Source organism: Protopterus annectens, chromosome 10.part0 (genome assembly GCF_019279795.1).
Source record: "Protopterus annectens isolate FY-2018-M chromosome 10.part0, PAN1.0, whole genome shotgun sequence".
Taxonomy (NCBI): Eukaryota; Metazoa; Chordata; order Ceratodontiformes; family Protopteridae; genus Protopterus; species Protopterus annectens.
The window spans coordinates 158,830,679-158,850,678 of record NC_056744.1 but is presented as its reverse complement, the minus strand read 5'-3'; the positions used below and the strand labels follow the sequence as shown (position 1 = coordinate 158,850,678).

The 20,000-nt window shown below is 39.1% G+C and overlaps 1 protein-coding gene across 1 annotated transcript in view; it reads left to right on the top strand.

Annotated features, from left to right (window-relative positions):
- Window positions 1–20,000, top strand: part of SDK2 (sidekick cell adhesion molecule 2) — a 1,526,639-nt gene that overhangs the window by 1,220,877 nt on the left and 285,762 nt on the right. The window contains exons 31-32 of the mRNA XM_044085131.1: window positions 345–415; window positions 18,651–18,786. Coding sequence (XP_043941066.1) covers window positions 345–415; window positions 18,651–18,786 — 207 coding nt within the window. The remainder of the gene's footprint in view (window positions 1–344; window positions 416–18,650; window positions 18,787–20,000) is intronic.

The window sequence follows — 20,000 nt, the reverse complement described above, 5'->3', positions numbered from 1 at the left end:
GAGGCATAGAACTGCAACCATATATTCACCCCAACACAGTAGATTTTCGTTGAAGGATTATTCTTGTTTTCCTTTCAGAAAACAATTTTCTCCTTTCTCCTTATATACTTTTGTATCCCTTGCTGAGAGTTGTCCTTTGGTATTTTTGATGTGAGGAACAGTATTTTCATTTTTGTTCCTGCTATTATGCTGATAGATAGATAGATAGATAGATAGATAGACAGATAGATAGACAGACAGACAGACAGACAGACAGCATGTTACCAGCAAGGCTTTGTTTAAACACCTGCATCTTGCAAAAGTAATTGATTTGATCATTAATTTCCTTTATTATTTTCAAACAGCCCCAGATGATGCACCAGTTATTCTGTCTGTGACGCCGCATACTACCACCTCTGTGCTGGTCCGCTGGCAGGTAAGAATAGCTAAGTATGCTGCCACAGTATATACAGTATACATGCAAGATGCCATTCAGGGATCACATTTTACCAAGAGTAATTTTGCCAGACTTGCAGACAGGAAAATACACAGGAAATGCTTAAGCTTTCTGTCAGAACCATTCTTATAAGATGTGGAAACTCTGGAAAGAGTTAGAGTAAGCAGTTGGAGGTGGAGCCTCCTTCACCCCCGATGTGCAACACACTGCAGTATTAATATACTGTCTTATTTTGTAGTATTTCAAAATATAAGTAGCTTTTGCTGGATGAGTGCTGTGCCGCTGATCATGAGAAGTAGTATGTTTCTCTCTAGATAAGTGCAATTGTTTGTGGAGTGACTTTGTTCAAAAATATGTTGTTGGCTTTTATCACACATTAATTGAATTAGTTGCATAACGTCTCAGATTATTTGATCACAACAAACTACTTCAGCACTCACTGATCTAAAGAGGAAAAAGATTATCAGACTGACGAGCAGAAAACCTTGACACAGGTATGGTTAAGGTTGCACAGGTTGCAGTAGTGTACTAAGAGTGGCCCTCAAAAAGTGGACCCGATGGAAGACAGAGACATGGGAAAGTATAACATGGAAAGCATTAAACAGGCAGCACCTCCAAAGAACAATAAAAAAAACACAAAATGACTACTGAATTATGAAGCAGAACTTGTAAAAATGATTCTGTAGTCTGTTTCCTTTAATATAACAAAGACAGGGTTTTCCTCTTTAGAATTTGTGAATTTACTGCATCACTCATTATATTCAGTACCTTCCAATGCCAGTCTTTTCTTAAAGCTTGAGTCTCTTCCTGTGGCCTTAGCACTAAGCCTGCAATGTCCAACTGCTGGCCCCACAACAACACACCATTACCTCTTTGGCCCATATATATCTCTTACCATTTGACCAGCTAGTGTAGCTCCCCATTATAACACGGGGCATCATACTTTAGCCATATTCACTATTGGAGAAATTTTTATGTACTTCTTCATGCCCCTCCGCCTGACCTGTACTGTGTCATGACAACCTGAGTTTACATTACACATTATCAGCCTAACTGTACAGTGTGTTGTGTACAGAAGACACAAAGTCTTACAATATCAGGATTTGCAGGCAGAAATGAGAGCAATGTGCAAAGATACCCAGACAGTTCCAATAACAGGTATTATAAAAAAGAATTTGTAGTCATATTTAAATTTGCTACCAATACATGTAACCCCATACGAATTGCAGAAGGAGTCATTACTGGGCACATTGCAGGTGCTGCGAAGAGCACTTTTGGATGACATCAAAGACTGAAACAATACTAACTTCATGAAATTTAAACATTCTTTGACTTAGGAATGGGGTCCAATCCCATCATGATATTAGAAACCCAAAAGACTTGGAGAAATTAAAGTGGGAGAGACCGCAAAGTAGAGAGCACATGTAATTTTACTTCTTGTCTGGCTGTCTTGTTTCCAAAAAAGAATAAATGAGTGTACTCACCCATTATTTCTTTTAGTAAAGCCTCTCCAGCCAGTTCTGTAGACATCAGGCTCTCTAATGAAATTCATCTTTTACTATGGCAAAAGCAAATATCCTGCTCTTCCACTAGGTGGTCAGCAGCATGAGTGAATTTTGTCCAAAAAGCAAACAATTTGCTTCCTGTCCATCTTTAATAATCTGTCAAGTACTGCCATGTGTTCCTGTATATTCTGTGAAAATACAGGTAAAAAATATATTTTTGCAAGTATAACTGTCACTGTACAAACATGGCATTTTAAATACTAACTCTTATTTTAAAGCTGGTTATAACAATGTACAGTAACACAATTAGGGAATTTGCTACAAAATACTTGGGGATAAATACCAGCATTGTATAATGCTTTCTGTAATGTCAAATTCTGCAGGATTTTTGTATGATCACATCTGTATATACATACACAGACAGTTACGGATGTGCCTATGTGGTACACTCCATATTATAAAATGCTAGTATATCAAGTACTTGGCTTGTGCTGTTTAACACTTTCATCTTATTTATAAAAAGGCCTGACTGACACTATTATTGCTCACTCATTAGTTATGTTCAGTTGACATCAAGGCTGATACTAAAATAACACCAGCAAAATATTTAGCTGTGCCAGCCATAGTTCTCAACCTCTTAGAGAAAGAAATCTGGACAAAGCTATAAATAATGGTGGGGGAGGGGCAATTTTTAAATATTGCTCTTAAAAACTTAGAAAGTTGATAGAATAACAGGTTTTGCATTAGAATGAATTTTCTGAAGGGTATGAAGTCTGAATCTCAAATGTCTAATTATTTTCTGAACCTCATTCCTCAGTGACTTGCCAATGATTTGTCAAAAAAACACAATTTTATGAGTAACAGGCTAAAAATATGTGGCAAAAATCTGGACATTCTGCAAAAATCTGTACAGATGAGAGGTAAGGTGCCAGCATATTTAAATTGCCTCAAGGAGAATTGCAAAATGTTTTAACAAGACAAGGACTCAAACTAGAGCTGTCTTGTGTTCTCTGAGTATCTGTGGACTGAAGACAAAGTGTTGTTAGTTTAGACAGCTGTGAAACAAATTGGCTGACAATGGGAGCCATGCTGTTCTCAGACTGGGAAATCTAATGGTTTTCAGACTCTTCAAAATGAATTTATAGTAGCAAATGACTGTGTTCATAGTGAGGTCAGTATAAGAGACTGTGGCCCAAATCTTGTTGTGTGAAGTTATAACCATTATGATGTCACCACTGTGGGCCAGTAATCAAGGAGCCAAAGCCCTCACAACTGACACTGGAGAAGGACATTCACTTGGAACAAAAATGGATACACCCAGTAATTCCAGATGCAGCTCTCCCCATCAAGCACAATTTCCCTTAAGAGTATACAGGGAACACAGTCAGGGGTCTGGATTTCTCTATCTGTCTCCCTCCAGGTCTCCAGTAAAACTCCCCACCTGCACAGCTGTAGAGATGAGATCTCAGCTGAGTGTCCAAGCCAAGTTCTGCAGCACCCTGTATGTGAAATCAGTGCTTCATGTCCCTTCTCCAATCAGCTGACAGATACACACTTTGAGATTTGATTTTCACAGACATCTTGGAAAGACTAGCACAGATTTACTAGCTATAGCCCCTTCTGCCCAGCCTATAAAGTAGTTACACCACCACCAGACAGTCCAAAGACAGCTACTCTGAGGCACTTACAAGGATATTCATAAAAATGTTAATGTTGACTAAACAGCAAGGCTTTCAGGAGTGGCCACAGTGTTACTGAATAAATATAAATATTCTCAAAGGTTAAAATATTCCCTAAAGGTCCAGCCACAATGAAAAGTTTAAATATTTTAATAATAAACAATAAAAGAACATGACCATTCAAAATATCTATTTACAATAAGCATCAGAGTTTCAATCACAGGAAATATTAAAATAACACAGATGAATAGAAATTAGAAACACATATACAGAAAAACAGTACTTAACTAATCTCACTGTATTTTCCTAACTGATCTATAGAATTACAAAAAATTATAAATTCCACCATAACCAAAGGTCTTCCAAAAAAAAAAACACAAAGCAAAAGTAAGAAGGAACAACCACACAGCTAAAACGACAAGTTATCATTTATTAAATACAAAGTAAGTCAGAAACTGATTGTGAAGAACTGCTTATGCACAAAAGTGATTACTTTGTATTTAATAAATAATAACTTGTCATTTCAGCTGTGCTGGTCATTCCTTCTTACTTTTGCTTGATCTAGAGAATTACTATTCCCTGGTCACTTACTAGATCAAGGCAAGATGAAGTAGGTGAGGGGTTCTTCTTTGTCAGGTTCCAAAAATAGACTGCCATGAGACTTCAGTCTCACCTAGTATTAAAATATCATTTTAGTGATGAATGACAGAATGACATCACATACATCTGGTCATCTGACTACTGGTTCCCATGCTACCCCCTTGGCTAGAAGTTGTCAGGATTTAGCATATATGTGTCAATAATACCCACAGAGAGAGCCTTGCTAAGATCTGCTGCAGCTCCTGGAAGTCATAAAACAATTTCAAACCTCCACCCTTCAAGAGTAGCAATTAGTTCACCCCAAAGACAATGCAGAAAGCTTCCTAGTACAGACTTTTTGTCTCTGGTTGCATTGAGATCTGTAGGATACAGTCTTTATGACATAAGCCAGGTAATTTCATCTCAAACTGCTTTCAAAGTTAAGTGGATTAAGATTCACATCTTCTCTTCCAGTATTCTCTGTTAAAACATATACATTTAAACAGTTACTATAATCCATGTATATTTTTTTTCTGTCCAGCAGGGCATACTATTGGTACATTTTTAATACAAGCAGCTTTACAAATACATTTTTCAACACAAGCATCTGTACAAATCAGTTTGATATACAAATGACATGTAATTCTTTACAAAATTCCAGCTAGCTGTGCTGGCTTATGTTAAACTTCTCCTGCCCTACTTCTCCAGGCATAGCTGGCAATACTTCACATTGTCGCAACCATTATAGGAGTATTACAAGGGAGCTGTACCACAGCAGTTGCATCAGAGTGAAAATGGAGGGAAAATGCTGAAACAAAACTGAAGACAGTTGTTTAAAATGAGCAAAAAACAAGCCTCCCATGACAGCAGTAGAAGCATGAACAATGACATTAAGCTGGCAGTCAGCAGTCACTTGGTTTTCTGAAAAAGAGATGATGGTAGTCAACCAGAACTAGTTTATGCACCCATAACTGTACATGGTTTGTTAAATGCTATTTATAGAGACACTTTTTATAATTATTCCTGCATAAAATATTCACAGGCAAGGCTTATATGAAGTTATTCTCTCTGTATGACTTGAGTAGACAGTGGGAAGTCAAGACACTGGTAGTGTTAGTTGTCAGGCCCAACTGAAACTGAAGATCCAAAGTAAGCACACTGAAGGAATGCTGAACTGGAGGCTGTGGTGAAAAATTGCACTGATTTGAATGTGGATTTTTCCATAAAATTAAGCAGATATGTCTTTGGGAGATATTGCAGAGGTGTAAGATATCTCAAATTTTATAGATTTATCTCTTATTCTAAGATGTAGCAAGAAGCAATCAGCTGAATTCTCATTTCTAATAGCAGAGTCTAGTGATCTGCAGTGAGCAATTTCTCACTACTTACAGTGACTGTCTCTGTGCCTGCCTCAAAACATTGGAGAAAAAAGTTTTCTCTTAAAAATGTAACAAACAAGGACTTCAGTCCTGACTGTAGAAGCAGTACAGGAATATATTTCTGCACCTGCATTCAAAAATGCCAGTACAGAAATGAAAACTGGTACCACGCTACGAATTAACTGTATCTGCCAGTTGTGTCCCTTTACACCTTACTTCTGGAGGTGGCTGCCCATTTACCCCACCCTAAATGCATGATAATGTTAAACCTGTTATTCTAACAACTTTTTCATTTTATAAGACCAATATTTAAAACTCCATCTTGATTTTGTACTTGGTCCTCCCATCATTTTTTGTCTTTGTGCAGAATTCTTGCACTAAGAGGTTACAAGGTGTGCTCCAGTAGCAGCGCAAAGTAAATAAATGAATATATTTTAAAAATACATGTCATCATATCATACCTGATGTATACTTTGTTAAACCTCTTCTTGGCTGAAAGGAAGTCACTGCTATACAGGTTTACTCCTTCTCCTAAATTTCAGTGTTCTTGAAGTTGATTCTATGATGTATGCAGATTTCCTGTTATCAAAAAACACCCACATGAAAAAGTAAGATATTCATTATGCCTTGGCTGGCTCACTTTTGGTGAATGTGGTATGGGCTAACATGTAATAGAATGTCACTCTGATTCCAAGAACAGACTATACTCTTTTGACACTTCAGCTAGTCTTGTAGTTATTGTGCTTGGGTGCTGATCAGCTAAAACAGCTGATTGCATTTAAGATTAACATTTCTCAGATGACAGAGATGAGCCTTACATACCTCTCAACCTTCCATCTCCTAAAGCAGGAACACTCCCTGTCATAATGTGGAACAAATGGGCAAAATAACACCTCCCAACTAACTTAACTACCAACTTCAACTAGGAAGGTCACAGGATGGTTAAAATTGTGCTACTTTGTATTATAAAAAGTTATTTTGGTGAATTCTGATTCAGTACTATATAACATAGATATCACTCAAAAAATTCCTAACACTGAATGTATGATAAACCCGTTCTATGTGAAACTTTGAGGAACATGGATTTTTTAAGACCCAAAATGAGGAATGTACTTTGTAGTGATGTACACTTGAGAGGTGTGGAGCCTTATGTGGTTGAGGACAAAGGGTACAGGAATGATGGATGAATGATTGTTTTTGTTCACTCGGCCTGTCAGAATAAGAGGTACATCTGTAATTGTGATCATCCTGGAATGCACAGACATTTGTTTATAAGTTATAACAACGATCCCATCAGCTTTTACTATTTTTTTTTTAATTTCCCCAAACATTTGGTTTTCTATCACTGTGTCAGGAATGGGACCCTACCTTATTCCTGAGTCAGGAGATGATTAGAGTTCAACAAATTAGTATTGCTTCAGTCTTTGATATTTGCTAAGAATGCTCTTCACAGCACCCATACTGTAAACAGAATTGCCTCCTTCTGCAGTTCATGCAGGGATAGATGTATTAGTAACATATTTTTTCAGCCATGTTGCTCCTGCTACTATTGGAATTGTCCAGGTGTCTTTAACCAACATTATTCTAGTTTCTGATTACAAATCCTGATATTTTATGACTTTGTTAATCTCCGTACATAGGACACTATAATCGGTGGATATAGCTATTCAATGACTAATGCTACATTTGTCCTTTTTTTCTTGAACTAGTAAATCTAGATGTTCATCGTGTTACACTGCTGCAGTCATCACACTTGGGTTATCCTGCCGTCAGGCGGTCCCGCAGTCGGCCAGAGTTCCAAAGTCTTGGTCCGGCGTCGGTTGCTGTTGCTTCTTCCCTGACGTCAGAGTGCCAGGGGTATATAAGATGCATCCAACGCCATTTTCTTCAGTCTTTATTGCCGTGTGGTGCCCGAAGCAGAAGCAGTTCGCAAGTGCCGGTCGGCCGACTCCTAAGATTTTCAAATTGAATTTCAGACCGAAGTCTTCAATAAAGCTAAGTACCCCGTTGGGGAACCTTTTCTTGCCTCAGACCAATGTCAGAAAAAGTTAATAATTGCATTTCTTGTGGGAAGCAAATACCTCATAAGGATTTTCATTCTTATTGTATTTCTTGCCTAGGCCCAGACCACGATGTCACAGGTTGTCGGTTTTGTGCTAGGTTTAACAAACGAACTATTAAACATCGGTTTGATTTCGCCCGACATTATTTTGGTAGAAAATTTAATTATACCATGCCGTCGGAGCAACTGACGACCGGGATGCATAAAAAAACACAAAGATAAGGACAGGCAGCCGAGACCCAAACCAGACTCCGAGGCCTCTGCTAGGCTGGTCGCCGGTTCTCCGGTTTTCAGTGAGGCGCCTACGCAGCCCCTGACGACCGCTGATTTAGAACCCCAGGCTGCATCCGACTCCCAAGTGGAGATGGCTGGGCCTCCACAGCCTTTATCTTTAGGCCCTTCCAACTCCATGGCTGAAGGGAATTCCGGTGCAGTTGAAACGCCTTCAGTTGCAGAAGGTGTCTTCAGACTGACTACACTTACTATTAAATCCTATGCAAAGCTGAAAACTCCCTTAAAAGTAAAGAAGAAACAGATGCTTAAGATGGCTGAAGACTTAATTACCCTAATCAGGGGTTCCCATCCCCCTCCTGACAAAAGGCCTAGACAGGAGGAGGACTACGCTTCGTCTGACCAGGTTTCCATTTCCTCAGATTCTTCTGAGGAACAGGAATACTCTTTCCCCCCTTATGAAGACTCTGATGCTGAAGAGTCTATTCCTTCAGCATCTCCCCCAGAAGACTACTCTTTTGGGGAAACTTTACATACCATGAGGGAACATTTCCACTGGGAAGGCCAGGATTACTCTGATTCTAAGAAAAGGCTCCGAGAGTTCCTTTTACTACCCCAGCACAGACCACTTGCTATTCCACCTGTGTTAGACATTGTGGATGATGTTTACTCAGAATCTGGCCTTAACCCAGATTCACTACCTCCTGCACCAGCCAAACCAGACAGATACTACAGAGTCCCTGACTCACACAAGTTCCTATATAAAAGCCCTGTTGCTGACCCAGAAACCATTTCCCAGGGTCCCAAAGGGGTTAAGGCCTCCATTTCTAAAAATCCTGTACCCTCTGAAAGGGATTCTAGCGCACTAGACAGATGGGGAAAGTATATACCTCAGCTACTCTAGCTATGAGGGCCTTAAATTGCCAGTTTCACATGCTGAAATACCAACAAGAGTTGATGTCTCAATTAAAACAAAAAATGACCACACATACAGAGCAGCCTGATTACAAGGAAATGCAAGATTTGTGGCATGCAGCTGAACAAGTGGGAAAGCATACTTTGCAATGTGGATTTGATTCATTGGAAGCTTCTTGTAGAGCAGCAGTGACAGGGTCTGTCATTCGTAGGTATGCTTGGTTAAAAGAACAAACCCTACCTGATCATGTTAAAGCAAAGTTATTGGATGCCCCTTTACAGCAGGATGTTTTATTTGGTGTAAAAGCAGAAGAGGTTTTAAAGAAAATGGAGGATAAGGCAAAATCTATGCAGACGGTCAAGGATTTTTTACAGGTTGAACCCCCTCGTTTCAGTAGAAATTGGCCAACCAAAAACTGGTCCTTTCCAGCTTCTGACAGACCACAGAGGGGCAAATACAGATGCCCAAGGGGCAGAGGTCAGCCACAAGGCTCTTACAAGCCTCGACAATGGGGTGCCACAACCCACAAAGGAGGAGAAGACAGGTCTCAAACTATCAGAAGACAAAAACAATGACTTACCCCTCAGATTCCAATCAAATCCCTCTAGGCAGCCCCCTTGGGAGGAAAACTAGCACTTTTTGCAGGCAACTGGCACATCATCACAAAAGACAAATGGGTCCTAAATATTGTATATCAAGGATACAGGTTCCACTTCCACACTTTACCAAGGACAAAAGGATTGCCAAACCTGCCACCAAATCAATGGGCAGAGGCTCAAAGACAAATTACAGCTCTCATGGACATAAGAGCCATTCAACAGGTTCCTACACAGGAGCAAAGACAAGGATTTTACTCAAGACTCTTTCTGGTTCCCCGAAAGGACAAAGCCTGGAGACCCATTCTGGACCTTTCAATTTTAAACACATACCTGGAAGTACCCAAATTCAAGATGCTCACACTGCAACAACTTCTTCCCATGCTGGGCAAGAAGGCTTGGCTAGTAACGTTGTACCTCAAGGAGGCATACCTGCATGTCTCTATCAGACAAAATTGCAGAAGATACCTCCGTTTTATAGCAGGTTCAACTCATTACCAATTCTCTGCACTGCCCTTTGGCTTATCTACTGTGCCCAGGGTCTTCACAAAATGCCTGGCACCAGTAATTGCATACAGCAGACAAAGAGGAATTCAAATATATCCATACCTGGATGACTGCCTTATTCAAGCAGAAAGCAAGGACATTCTTTTACAGCATCTGGCGTTTGTCAAAAACCTATTAAGTTGCCTAGGGTACACAGTAAACGAAAAGAAGTCAAAACTAGTGCCCTCACAAGACATAACATTCCTGGGTGCCAGCTTAAATACAATGGCCCAGATGGCTGATCTCACGCCAGACAAGCAAGGACAACTGACTCAATACTTCAAAATGATGGCAACAAAAACCCAACTCCCTGCAAGAAAAATTCTGCAGGCCTTGGGATTCATGGCATCTTGCATACTACTAATACCATATGCCAAACTGCATATGAGGAAGTTACAATGGTACCTGAAAAGCATATGGACTCAACACAGCCACAGCTTGGAAACAATAATAACCACTCATTCCCTGCCTTCAACAGGAGTTTCTGTGGTGGGCACAGGCATGTCACCTCAACAAGGGTCAGCCTTTTACCTTACCCACAGCCAGGCAAACAATAACAACAGATGCATCGGATTACACCTGGGGAGCACACATGGCAGGACAGTGTATTCAGGGCAAATGGTCTGCAGATCAAATGCATCTACACATCAATCAAAAAGAGATGCTAGCTGTACAAAATGCCCTAACAGCTTTCAAGGACCTCCTACATCCAGGACAACTACTAATAAAGACGGACAACACCACAGTGATGTGGTACATAAACAAACAAGGGGCCACACATTCCTACCCCCTATGCAGGCAAGCAATGACCTTGTGGAACACAGCACTGACCTACCAAGTTCAACTACAAGTACAATTCCTGCCAGGAAATAAAAACACATTGGCAGATGACCTAAGCAGAAATATCATAGACCCTCATGAGTGGAAACTAGATCCGCAAGTATTCACAATGATAATTCAAAAATGGGGGAGCACAGACATAGATCTGTTTGCCTCTCCCCAAAACTACCAACTACAGAAATTCTGCACAAGGACATACCACACACTAGCTTGGAAAATGGACGCCCTCTCATTCATTTGGAAAGCATTAACAGTGTATGCCTTTCCCCCACTGCCTCTCCTGGCAAAGGTGCTGCTGAAAGCCAGACTAGAGAGGCCACAGATGATACTCATTGCTCCAGACTGGCCACGCCAACACTGGTATCCAATACTAAGGAACATGGCTCAAGGCCCACCATGGATTTTACCTCAAATTCCTCACCTGCTGACTCAGCAAAACAATCAAATTCTACACAGCCAGCTCAAGACTTTAAATCTGGCTGCATGGCAAATTACTTAAACAACCAGTCAACACTTCTCTCTAAAGCTGTTATGGATGTCATTCTGGAGGCCAGGAGGCCCAGCACCAGGAAAACTTACTCAGACAAATGGAAAAGATTCTGCACCTGGAACCAGGCTAAAGGCCAAAATCATCTTGTCCCAAATATTCCTCAGATTCTGCAATACTTAACTGAGATGTTGCACAAAGGCCTTTCCTTTTCATCAATTAAGATCCACGCCTCAGCTATTTCAGCTCATTACAACATGGATCCTCCTATATTTTCACATCCATTACTAAGACAGTACCTCAGAGGGGCTAAGAACATAAGACTGCCCCGGAGAGCACCAACACCAACCTGGGATCTCAATTTTGTTTTGGAAAAACTTACACTGCCGCCCTTTGAACCAGCTTTTACAGCTGATTTACAATTTCTATCATGGAAGACTGCCCTGCTGTTAGCAATTACTTCAGCACGAAGAGTCTCAGAGCTACAGGCCCTAATGGCAGTGGAGCCTTTCATCATTTTTCATCAAGACAGAGTCTCTTTACGAACTAACCCTTCCTTTATGCCAAAGGTGGTATCCAGTGTGGCTCTAAACCAAACCATTCATTTGCCCACCTTTTATCCAAACCCCCAGAATAAAGGGGAAAGGCTCCTACACTCTTTGGACATTCACAGGCAACTATGTTTCTACTTAGATAAAACTAAGGCTTTCAGAAAATCTGACCAACTCTTTGTATCCTATGCTGCAGGATCACAAGGAAAGGCTATCTCAAAACAGACCATTTCAAAATGTATAGGACATTGCATCCGTTTCTGCTACACACACCATGGGAAACCAGTGCCTGGTAACATTAGGCCCCATTCCACCAGGGCTACAGCAGCATCAACAGCCTTCCTCAGAGGGGTACCAACCAAGGATATTTTGGAGGCTGCAACTTGGATTTCAGTGCACATCTTCACCAAGCACTACCACTTGCCTCTATACTCAAAAAGCAGAGCTGGCTTTGCTACTGCAGTTCTGCAGGGCCTACTAGCTTCTCCGAACCCTGTTTAGTACCACCTCCCAGCCTTAGCTTTGGGATTCAACCCAAGTGTGATGACTGCAGCAGTGTAACATGATGAACATAGTACAGTTTTGTACCTACCATAAATGTAGATGTTCGAGTGTTCACTCTGCTGCAATCCAGGTTACCCTCCCTCCATCCCTCTGACCTAGCTGGACATTTCTATACCTTTCTATCCTGTACAACCTTTGTGGTGTATTTGCTTTTAACTGAAAGTATTCTTTATATTTCTGTTATATGTTTCATTAGCAATATGTATTGTCTACCTACTTGGGGGCACCTGACATCTGGGGCAAGAAAAACTGAAGAAAATGGCGTCGGATGCATCTTATATACCCCTGGCGCTCTGACGTCAGGGAAGAAGTGACAGCAACCGACGCCGGACCAAGACTTTGGAACTCTGGCCGACTGCGGGACCGCCTGATGGCAGGATAACCCAAGTGTGATGACTGAAGCAGTGTGAACACTCGAACATCTACATTTATGGTAGGTACAAAACTGTACTTTTTCATACCATCAATGTAATGACAATAGAATGAAATGAAATAGTGTCTTCAGATTTGATCATACAGTATTTTATGTCTTTGTCACATCCATGATTGACCACTGTTTAGTGCATACTTTATTCATTTATAATTGACATTGATTTATTGACTGACTGCACTTGTTAACCAGATAGGTGGGCTAGTCCTGGGATCCTTCTCTGTCATAACCTGGGTCGCAGACAGCAAAATGGAGCAATCATAGTCAATGTACTTGCAATATATTATCATTTGATGTTATACATTAATTGCAGAATGAATATTTAACAAAAATACAGTGCAATTTATAGAAGATGAGCATTAATTGCATTATGAATGTGCATCAAATACAATGAATTTACAGAGGTCCTCATTGGAGGTTATATACTAATTATAACATGAGCATACAACATTAGACTGACAATCATATTAGAAGCAATTGAAACATGACATTTTTTAGTAGGCATGAATAAGTAAAAACTAATCTAAAAATAAACACATGAATATGTAAAAGCTAATCTAAAAATAAACACCCTCTGTTATTCTTATTAGGGAGATGTTAAGTTCTAGATCTTTGAAGAACTGAAGTGTAGGGCTTACTGTGTAGTTGTGGGTTAGGTCACTCACTTGTTTACTCAGTCTTGAGTGATAAGCAGAACATAATAGGAAGAGCATTTGGGAAGAACAAAAGAAAAAAAATCATGAATGAAATATAGTCTAGTATTTACACATGTAGAATTACTGTTCAACTTATTTCCGAGAGGTGTAATGGGTGAACTAGATGGCTGGATTAATTAAAACCTTGATCGTAGCTGGTTTTTGGTAATTAATGTCTACCCCTTGTTCAGGGTACATTTGTATGAGTTTTTAAGGTCCCCATAAAGTTTTTCTTTTAAACAATTTGTAGTTTATTAGTTGTCCTATTTTTTTCATTTGGCAGGTACAATTTTGCTAAAGATTCTGTAGTTCCACTACATGTCCTTGACAATAACATACCAAAGCCCTTTGTGATTCACAAAATTTGATAAACAATGGGGGAAGAAATCGTATACAGTCTTACCCCATTAAATAGCCATAGTACTCTTGGTATGGAGTACAAATACAAGTGATCCCTAACCCCAATCTATGTGATTCACAGACAACACTGTTAGCGTACCATCTGGTCCCAATGGGATAACCTGTAGAATGAATTAATAAACCAGTAAACAACAAAAATAAATACTGAAAAAAATACTGCTCGTATGAAGCACACAAGACACTAAGTGTAATTTAAGCACTTTCATTCCTTTAATACATGGAACTTCTTCAGAATAAACAATAACACACAGTCAACCATATTATATAAAAAAATAATTAATGATGTCACTCATTACGACCAATCAGTTCTAAACTTACAATAATTGATTAGCGTAAAGTCACACATAACACACATGTTGCTACATAAACAACTCTGTTGTATTACAGTCATAGTGAGCAGGGCATGGAATGCTTCTTTCAAAACTTGTGACACTAACATACCGCCCATCATTTAAATTTATAAAAGTTACATCTCGCGCATAATCTCATTAATTTCTTCATACGTGTGGGGTTATGTCTAAGAATTCCCCTAGTGCTTCTACCTTTACTATAAACTATATTGGGTGCATCATCCAACTTGTTCTTAATATTGTGATCAAAAGAAATATTCCGAGCCTTCTTTACCATCTTCATATGTTTAAAAGTGTCAGTACTAAAGGGTAAAACCAGTGAAGAATCATATCCTCTGTTGACAAGGGCCTTAACTTTGTAGGGACACTAATATTCTAAATAGGATTTAGAAAGGGGTCACATCTATGATTTTTGCCTCCTAAAATCTCATTCCTTACATTATGTAACAGTTGCTGTGGGTAACCCCTGTTGGAAAACATAGAAATCAAGTGGTCCAACTGAAGCATAAAACAACAGTCATCATTAATAAGTCTTGAAATTCCCACCATCTGACACTTTACAATACTAAATTTTTGGTGCATAGTATGGCAACTCTCAAAATGTAAAAAAATGTCAGAATAGGTCTCTTTATGATAAATCATAAATGAAAAGCATTTTAAATTGCATTTTTTACTTAAAGAAATACATAATAGTTAACACTTTTCGTGTCCAGTTTGCTATGTAAATCTCAAGTAGTGTGTAGTACTTTTTAAGCAAGACATGAAAAACTTAAATTCATCTACACTATACTTCTAAACATGAGAATGTCATCCAAACCTCATCCTTGAAGGCTGAACAATTAATTAAGTTGTGAAGAGAAGTGTAGATAATTCCTACTATAAATGCAGTTTGACATGAGTATTGTTCTTTTACACTGTGATGAAGTCCCAGGAAACTGAGGGAGAAAAGCACTAAATGTTTTATAATAAAAGTTTCATTTGCGGGACTTCCTACTTTGTTTTTTTTTTTATAATCTATGGAAGTCCAGTCATATATCTCATGCAGTGTTGCACATGGCAGTACAACAAACCCCAGTCCCTGCTATGTTGCATACAGATCTGAGCAATGTATAAACGCTATTTTAAAGAACAAATCATCCTTTGTATGGACAACAGAGTCCCCTGTATTGCAAGTAAACTTGCTGCCACAGCCAAACTGGTCCAACATTCACACAGTGACAGATCCCATTATTACTATATTAAGTATTACGTTATCACTATATTATGGTAAGGATCTTAGCTCTGCTGTCATGCCTAAGGAGTGAAACATTTTTATGAATCAGTCCAAGTCATAATGGTATAGCACAGCTCAGCCGAAGTTCAGTTAGGTAAAATGTACCTTTTAATCAGCTACACATATCTCCTTAGTAAGGTACAGTATACATTACTAAGCTGCCTCTCCTGTGTAGCGATGTCATGCTACTAAGTGCCCCCTGAGTCCTGAGCACAGGAGACCATACTATAAAGCAGTGTACTATGCATTCACTCCTGTGTGCCATTCAACAACAATGAATGTTTTTTATACACTTGCAGTGGATAATCCTGATCCTTCCCTGGGATTCAGAAAGGCTTACTGCAGTGTAAAAGCCTTAACTTGAAAGATGTCCACATCACATTAAGTATTTCTGATTTAGAGACCACTTTCTAGCTGCTGGTTTTGACTGTAGAGTGGTGAGTGGTCATGCTGGGCAAGCCTCATTCTAATATGTCAGTCCAGGGAAGAGTTTAAGGCTAATTATACAACTGCCCTCCATTAATATTCAAAAACGTGCACTCTGATTGGTCAGCGTACACGTTGTAAATCAGAGTTATAATAATAGAAAAAGGTCCGGTCGCCCAGACTTTTTCCATTACTATAACTCTTTTTTCACACTGTTACGCTATGTTAAACGAGTTTAACATAGCGAGACAGCTTTAAAAAAAGCAACACAGATTCTCCGTTGCTTTTTTAAAGCTGTCTCACTATGTTAAACTTCTTTAACATAGCGAGACAGTTTGTAAAAAGCAACTGACATCTTGCTTTCTCCGTTGCTTTTTTCAAAACTGTCTCGCTATGTTAAATGGGTTTAACATACCGAGACAGCTTTAAAAGCACGGAGATTCTTTTTAAAGCTGTCTCGCTATGTTAAACCTATTTAACATAGCAAAACAGTTTGTAAAAAGCAACGGAGATCTTGCTTTCTCCATTGCTTTTGCCCACAGTTCTAATGTACTGCGTAGGCATACGCATCCGCAGTACATCAGAATTGCCCCAGAATACCAGACAGCTGTGGAAGGGCAGCAAAGAGGCATTATACAATGCCATTATTTAAGAAAAGTAATTATTTTTTTTCTTAAATAATGTCATTGTATAATAGCAATAACCCACTTCTAGGGTGTGGGTAATGCTGGATTTACCCACGGTTGGCTTTGTTTGGCCATTCGCCCTCATGACCAAACCACTCCAACCGTGGGTAAATCCAGCATTACCCACACCCAGGCGTGGGTTATTGCTATATTAGCCATGAGCTCTCTCCCAGAAATGGCAGCAACTCCTGATTAACTCCACAGAGCAATTTTAAAGATAATAGTTTCTGTAGGAGAAAGAAGATGGCATTCACCCAGTCATACTATTGGAGGGAGTAATATTGGCTCATACTGTGACTACACATAAGTATAGCAGAACCATGAAGGGTGCTGTCTGAGTGAATGTATGTTTATGCATGTCTGTGGGGGCATGAAGGTACATGAATGGATTTGTGTGTGTATCTGTGTGTATACAGACATGTGTGTTGGAGTATGCATGATGGTTTGTGTGAATGTGTGTTTCCATGAGTATATGTAAGTGTTATGGGGCTTGTATGTGGCTGGTTGGATGTGTGTGCGTGTGTGTGTGGGGGGTTAAACTGTGTATCTGCATGCATGCTAGGGGGATGCCTATGCTACAACAAAGCATGGGCTGGTAGGGAGAACAGCATTGTGGGCATGTCTGAGAGAACAATGTCTGATTCAGATATTGTAAAGAGCTGGTAAGGAGTTATTTCTCCGTGCAGCTTTACTTTCTCTCTGAACTGGAGACTCTCTATGTCATACTAATTGATCAACCTGCACTGGCCAATTAATGAAGGTGGACATAATCTTTTTGAATTCTGATCCATGTCTATTAATCATGAAAGTTCACAGCAGTGTACTAAGAATAGTATAAGATGCACTTATGCATACTGAATACTATTTTTTACAAATAGCACGGTATAGCATTAACACACCATTGACTTCACTGATTAACTGTTTCACTTATGGGTTTTTATTTCTTTGAATGTCATAGATTATGCAATTATATAATTTTTTTAATTGCGTTTTTACTTAACCTTTAAAGCACCCAACCAGCTCAGACTGCTAAGTTTTTTAAATAAACCGAACAATATGAAAATAATTTTGGACTGCCCCCACTCCCATATTAGAATAGTATCCTCAACACATTTACACTTACAAAATATGAAATTTTCCGGAATATGTAACATTTTTATGAATGTCAACTCACAAAACTGACCTTCACATCTTTCTTTAAACAGACTTCAGTTTTCTTTCTAAAAACTGAAGTTTAATTAAAAGTCTACTAAATCATTTTAAGGGACAGGGAAGGGTGACACCACAGACTCTGTGTAGTAAGTTCCCCATCCCTGTCATATAATGGCTAACTAAAGCAATTAACAAAGAGATCTCTCCATTTATTACAGCAAAGAGTAAAAACAGTCTTGCTAGTAGTGATTTCAGAGTGAAAAGTGTGTTTCGTCTCTGCTTTCAGCAAAACATTCCTTTCTGACATTTACATAAATCTATTTGAAGCCTCCATTTCTGAAACAGACTCAGCAAACTGCTGCAAATTTATTTTTCTAAGACTCCAATTATTCAACGATTTTTTCTGTTTGTGACAGAGTGATTTGAGTAGTTGTCATGTGTAATGTAATCATGCCCAAGAGAGACTGTGGAATATGTATAGAGCTGTAAGACCACAGCCTGCTGCCAGGTGTTGTAACCTGCAGACCTAAATGGAGGTGATGGTATGATGCTGCTGGGTCACGTGAAGCATGCTGTTGTCTTCACATATGTATGTTTGTTTCAGGGAATATGTTAATCATATGGGTAAATACATGTAGTGTTTTAGTAAAATTCCAATACAGGAAAAATGTTTAAACAATATCTGTTAACATTTTTTCTTTATGCTGCAATTGTCCTCAGTCCTCATCTGTTGAATGTGTCACATTACTTCCTGAATCTAAAGTACAGAATCCTTGGAGAAAGTTATGCCATTTATGAACAAGACAAAAATAATATATAATAATGTTGTTTTTTGCTTTCTGTGTAGGCCCCAACTGAAGAGAAGATCAATGGAATTCTGTTAGGCTTCCGCATCCGTTATAGGGAATTGGTGTATGACAACCTAAGGACATTCACTGTACGGAATGTAAATGACCCAGCAGCGAGATGGACTGAACTCACATGTAAGGTTACACCATTTTCTATGGATCACTTGTCAGTATAGCTAGGAGATGTGTCCATAATGTGGGTGTTCTCAAAATCTGCAATGTGCCGTTTTCATACAGGGGCTAGCATAAACCAAGCCTTAATAAGTACATAGACTGCTTACTGTTTTAGATACTTTAATGGCATGAATACAGACTTGGTCTGTTGGACTATGCCTTTATTGGTTCATTCTCAGCATTGACCTTGATTTTTTATGTAAAATACAACATGCTTTGTTCTACAATGATCACAATCAAAGTATACAAGTCCACATCCAGGAATATTCATTTGAAAAAAAAATCATCAAGCATCTATACAATACTATTAAATAGGATATGTACTAACATTAGCTTGGAAACTTTCATTTTGTAGACTTTTCATGTGGTTCATGTTTCTAGCATACCACCCTTAAGTCTGCTTCAATTCAGTTTCACATTATTGTCATAGTCTTAATATTTCCATCCATCCAGCCATCCACAACCTTTTCCCATTTTTGCACATGGGGTCAGGGTGTCACTTCAACAGTGAAAATCATCAAGAGCCAAGGTTTATACTGCCAGGTGGCTTGCCTTGCTACTGTAGTTCTTAATATTTATCAACTCCATATTGAGTACTGTCTTCTCACAAGCTCTAAATTAACATTTTTATGACTTAAACAAGCACCGTAATGAATGTGAGAGGGTTTATTTATTTATTTATCTATTTATTTTTATAGAAGAAAATAGGCACAATACATTTTTACATGTACAATTTATTTATTATTTATTTATTTATTTACAATGGTTTACCGGGAAATTCCAACTGGACACAGGTCCTTTTTCAGCGGAGGCCTGGGGAGAAAAGCTCCACAGAACAATAAATGAGCAGCAGAGTACATGAAGAACAATTGAATTTACATGTTGTTGTGTCTTTCGGCTTTTTCCCGGTTAGGGGTCGCCACAGCGGAACTCCAGTCCGCTAATGATTGGCAGTAGATTTTTACGTGCTGAGTTGCCAGCTCTGATGCACAACCTTCAACAAAGGTATGCCCATTCATGCATGTCTCCACACAGAAGACGCTCTAACTGAGAATCGAACGGGAACAATGTCTTACTGTGAGGTGACAACGCTACCGCAGCACCACCACCATACAATAGCTAATAATACATACTGCAGCAAACATTAGCTATACATACAATATGAAACAGTAATG